This window comes from Nematolebias whitei, chromosome 14 (genome assembly GCF_014905685.2).
Source record: "Nematolebias whitei isolate Nwh7 chromosome 14, NemWhi1, whole genome shotgun sequence".
Taxonomy (NCBI): domain Eukaryota; kingdom Metazoa; phylum Chordata; class Actinopteri; order Cyprinodontiformes; family Rivulidae; genus Nematolebias; species Nematolebias whitei.
In genome coordinates, this window is record NC_056511.1 from 29,155,527 (window position 1) to 29,160,158 (window position 4,632).

Genomic DNA, 4,632 nt, shown 5'->3' on the forward strand with positions numbered 1-4,632 from the left:
AGACCAGTCACTGTAGAGCTTTTTGGGACTGGGATGATGGTGGCAGTCTTCAGGCAGGTGGGAACTGTCTCCAGGGTAAGTGAGGTGTTAAAGATGTCTGCCAGCACCTCACAGAGCTGATCAGCACATTCCTTCAACACTTTTCCGGGGATGTTGTCTGGGCCAGTTGCCTTGTGCGGATTAATCCTCCTAAAGGTACTCCTTACTTCTGCTGAGGTCACGCTGAGATGCTCTTCATCCGGTGGTGAGGTGAGTCTGGTGCTGGGTGGTCTGTTCGGGTCTTCAAAGCATGCATAGAACTTGTTGAGGGCATCAGGCAGAGATGGGTCTTTGGGGCATTGTTCGCTCCTTCCTTTATAATCACACATGTGGTGAGTATGACAAATAAAGTAACTTTGACTTTGTTTAGGAGCTTTCTCAAGGGCCGACAGTAGGGTAAATGAGGGTATAGGCTGATGTGGGTGCTTCATTTTTTTTTACCATTGCTGTTATGGTCAGCAGGGGGGTTTGAACTAGTGACCTTACGATCACAGGTTCTCTTCTCTAACTGCACCACCAAAAATATGTTATGACCAACGTCCTAAAATGTACCGGTAGTCATATGACACAAGTATTTGCTCAACCATGAAACAGACTTGTTCATCAGCCACATAAATTCTTCAAGAGGACAACCGATCACATTAAGAAGAAAATAGGCCTACAGTGTAATGATGGTCAGTGTTGTTAATGGGTAGGCCATTCTTCTTCCAGATGACATTCGGCTCTGGGTGTCCATATGGAGGAGCACAGTTTAAAACAGCAACCTCCCCCTCTGCCACTTCCACATCATTGGGTTCCACCACAAACTCATCCTGCAACACTACAAAGTCAAAATACTGGGGTTAGGTTTAGACGAATCAAAATAATAATATCCAGTTATATTAGGAAACATGAAAAGACATATTTGACAAGCAACAAATCTTTTTATGTGGTGTGCTACAAATTCTGAAATGCATGCTCATTTACATATCATACCAATATCATTGTTTATCGCAATATGTTATGAGAAACCCAAACACCTCTCTCCCAAGAAGCACTCTCCTACTCCTCCTGGGAGATCCTAAAGGCAGGCTGGTATGTATGGATTATCCCTGGAGTGAGTTCTGGGTCTGCCCAGAGGTCACCTCCCAGTGAGACTTACCCAGATATGCTCAGAAGGGAGGTGTCCATGAGAAATTCTAATCAGGTGCTTGAACCCCTCCCAGCTGACTTCTTTCAGTATGGAGGAGCAGCAGCTCAGCACTTCCCCCTGGATGATGGAGCTCTTCACCCTATCTCTGTGTGTACTCTAAGAAGGAAGTTAATTTTAGCTGCTTGTGTCCAGGATCTTGTTTTTTTTTTTTGGTCATGATCAAGACCTCATGATCACAGCTGAAGTTGGAAACATAGACTAACCAGTAAACTGCAAGAGACTGAGCTCTACAAGAGCAGTGATAGCTATGACCCTAACCTCCCTGACACCTCATAAAGTTTATTTGCATGCTTTGCTTTGACGCTCCTGGCCACAGAGAGACAAGCTGGAAGATCAGCAGCCACCTCTCACATTGCAACTACACCAGGTGAGCTCCACCCTGAGGAGGATCAACACAAACCAAGCTGCACAACCAGATAGGGTGTCAAGATTCTAACGTTATACAGTGCAGTTGTCAGGAATTTCCCTGCAGCTTGTTCCTGTTATGCGCCTCATGCCCTCCATCACTGTGCCTATGCCAAATAAATCAGCTGTCACCTGCCTCAGTGATGACTGTCCTTTTGCTCTGACTCCAACAATCACGCAGTTTTTTTGGGAGAATCGTCCTACAAGACATAAAGAATGCCACCTCTGCTGGTCTAGATAGACATCAGTTTCACTACAGGAAGAACCAATCAACAGAGGTTGTAGTTTCAGTTGCACTTCATGCAGCCATGACCCCACGAGGAGTAACCTAACAGCCATGTTAGGATGCTATTTGTTGATTTTAGCTGAGCTTTAAACACTGTCATTTAGGCCTGTTGCAATAAACAATAAATCAATCGCACGATGAATGAAAATTATCGACCTCATTTTCATCGGCTTTATCGTTTTTTCATGTCTCTCTCTCTCTACTGAAGACACTGGATGACAAAAGGCTCAACTCCGGTGCTCTTCATTGACCCCTCCCTTTCTCTTTTCTCTTTAAAATCTGTTTTAACTGTCCAAAATCGCATTTTTGGATTGTTAAAAGCAGCTAAGCTGAGAAGCTAAGCCACAAGCTAATCTAACAGGCCAACCTCAGGGAAGAACCTCAGTTTTGTCAAAGCTCCAAAGCACCTCCCTCCCATTTTTCTTAAATAGACATGCTGCTTGCTCCCTCAGTATCCATCCTTCGGTTCAAACAGTCTTATTTTGCCATCTGGTGTTCAAAAAAGGTACTACACACAAAATAAGATAAGATAGAAAACATCCATCCATTATCTTTTACCCGCTTCTTCCATTTTGGGTCACGGGGGTCGCCGGTGCCCATGTACAGCAATCACTGTGCGAGGGGCGGGGTACACCCTGGATGGGTCGCAAGTTCATCACAGGGCCACATAGAGACAAACAAGACAAACAACCATTCACTCTCTTACTCACACCTAGGGACAATTTAAAGTTACCAATCAGCCTAACATGCATGTTTTTGTTCTGTAGTAGGGAACTGGAGTACCCGGAGAAAATCTACGCATGCACGGAGAGAACATGCAAACTCCACCCAGAAGGGCCCCCGAACCGGGATTTGAACCAGGGACCTGCTCGCTGAGAGGCAGCAGCTCTACCAGTTGCGCCACTATGCTGCCAGATAGAAAACATTTCTTCTTAAATTTAACAATAATTACTAATTATTGTCATATTTCAAACAATATCATTGTTTATCGCAATATGTTCTGAGACAATTAATCGCCCAGAAAAATTTGTTATTGTGACAGGTCTACTGTCATTCCAGGAAAGCTAGCACTGAAGCTTTACGACCTTTGTCACCAATAGGCCACAAGTGATGAGAATCAGGAGTCGGACATCACCATCACCATCACCTGCACTGCCTCTAGAGTTGTCTTCCACGTTCCCATTGAGTTCTTGAGGAAGGCTCTTAGTGTTCTGTTGTTGTTAGACAGTTTCAGGACTAGGTTGTTATCCGAACATCATCTTGTCAGGTGCTGGATCTCTCCATAGTGAGTCTCATCGTTGTTCAATTTGAGACCCACTATGGTGGTGTCTGCAATTTTAACAATCGTGTTTGTGCAGTGGATGGCAGAGCAGTGTGTGAAAGAATTTTAATTTAAATGTTTTTGAGCTAAAAGTTTCTGAAAGAGAGGCAGCACGGTGGCACAACTGGTAGAGCTGCTGCCTCTCAGCGAGCTGGTCCTTGGTTCAAACCCCGGTCCAGGGGCCTTTCTGGGTGGAGTTTGCATGTTCTCTCCGTGCATGCGTGGGTTTTCTCCGGGTGCTCCGGTTTCCTCCCACAGACCAAAAACATGCATGTTAGGCTGATTGGTAACTCTAAATTGTCCCTAGGTGTGAATGAGAGAGTGAATGGTTGTTTGTCTTGTTTGTCTCTATGTGGCCCTGTGATGGACTTGCGACCCGTCCAGGGTGTACCCCGCCCCTTGCACAGTGATTGCTGGACATGGGCACCAGCGACCCCCGTGACCCAAAATGGAATAAGCGGGTAAAAGAAAATGGATGGATGGATGAAGTTTCTGAAAGAAAACATTTTTTCTGGTTAATAAAAATATCTCCTATCAAAGTACAACCATAAGATTCCATCTCACCTGCAATATAGAGTGATGCGTTGCGGCTGATAGCTATGCCAGCAGAATTCCTGGCAATGCAGACATAGAAACCTTCATGTGATGGACCACGCTTGCCACTTCCCACATTCAAAAAGAAGAGGCTCCCCTCTGACAGAACAATGGGTTGAAGATGTCTATCTCCCTTCCCTGTCTCCAGGGGCTGACCGTTGTGTAGCCACTCAATAGTTGGCTTGGGTTTGCCATCCACCCGGCAGGACAGTGTGGCAGGATTCCCAACTTTCACTACAACATCAGAGGGATGGTGGACTATATGGGGCGGCATCTCATCTGCCCAAACCCAAGCACCTGAGAACGACACAACAGTCATGCAAAAAAGATTTAAATGTTTAAGTAGAAGTAAATAATATATACCAAGTCTTGGTTGTACATCAGACCTTGAAGAAAAGCATCCAAGTGTAAAATACATTACATAAAGTAATGTTCAACTATTTAGCTCAGCAGGAAGGTATTGAAATGCATTTAAGACTTCTATGTTGGACCATTTTATTTCTTGATTAAATAAGAAAAGTCTCTAAAAATCTTCAGTTGATCCAAAATACTGCTGCTGTTCTAATGTGAGTTAGAAGAGATTATATTTCTACAACTATAGTGGCTATTGATTTCCATTCAAATTCAGAATATAATTTAAGATCCTACTTCTAACATAAAAACCCTATCAACAACCAAGTTCCATCTTAAATTAAAACTTTTATAATTATATACTTTCCTAACAGAGTACTTAACTCAGACTGCAGGTTTACTTGTGGTTCCTAGAGTTTCCAAAAACAGAAGGGGAGGAAGATC

At 43.9% G+C, this 4,632-nt stretch overlaps 1 protein-coding gene across 1 annotated transcript in view; it reads right to left on the reverse strand.

Annotated features, from left to right (window-relative positions):
- robo4 (roundabout, axon guidance receptor, homolog 4 (Drosophila)) overlaps positions 1–4,111 on the reverse strand; it is a 187,736-nt gene extending 183,625 nt beyond the window's left edge. The window contains exons 1-2 of the mRNA XM_037687651.1: positions 3,808–4,111; positions 702–859 (exon numbers count right to left, since the gene is read on the reverse strand). Of these exons, the coding sequence (XP_037543579.1) occupies positions 702–859; positions 3,808–4,111 (462 nt within the window). The remainder of the gene's footprint in view (positions 1–701; positions 860–3,807) is intronic.
- Between the last annotated feature and the right edge of the window lie 521 nt (positions 4,112–4,632).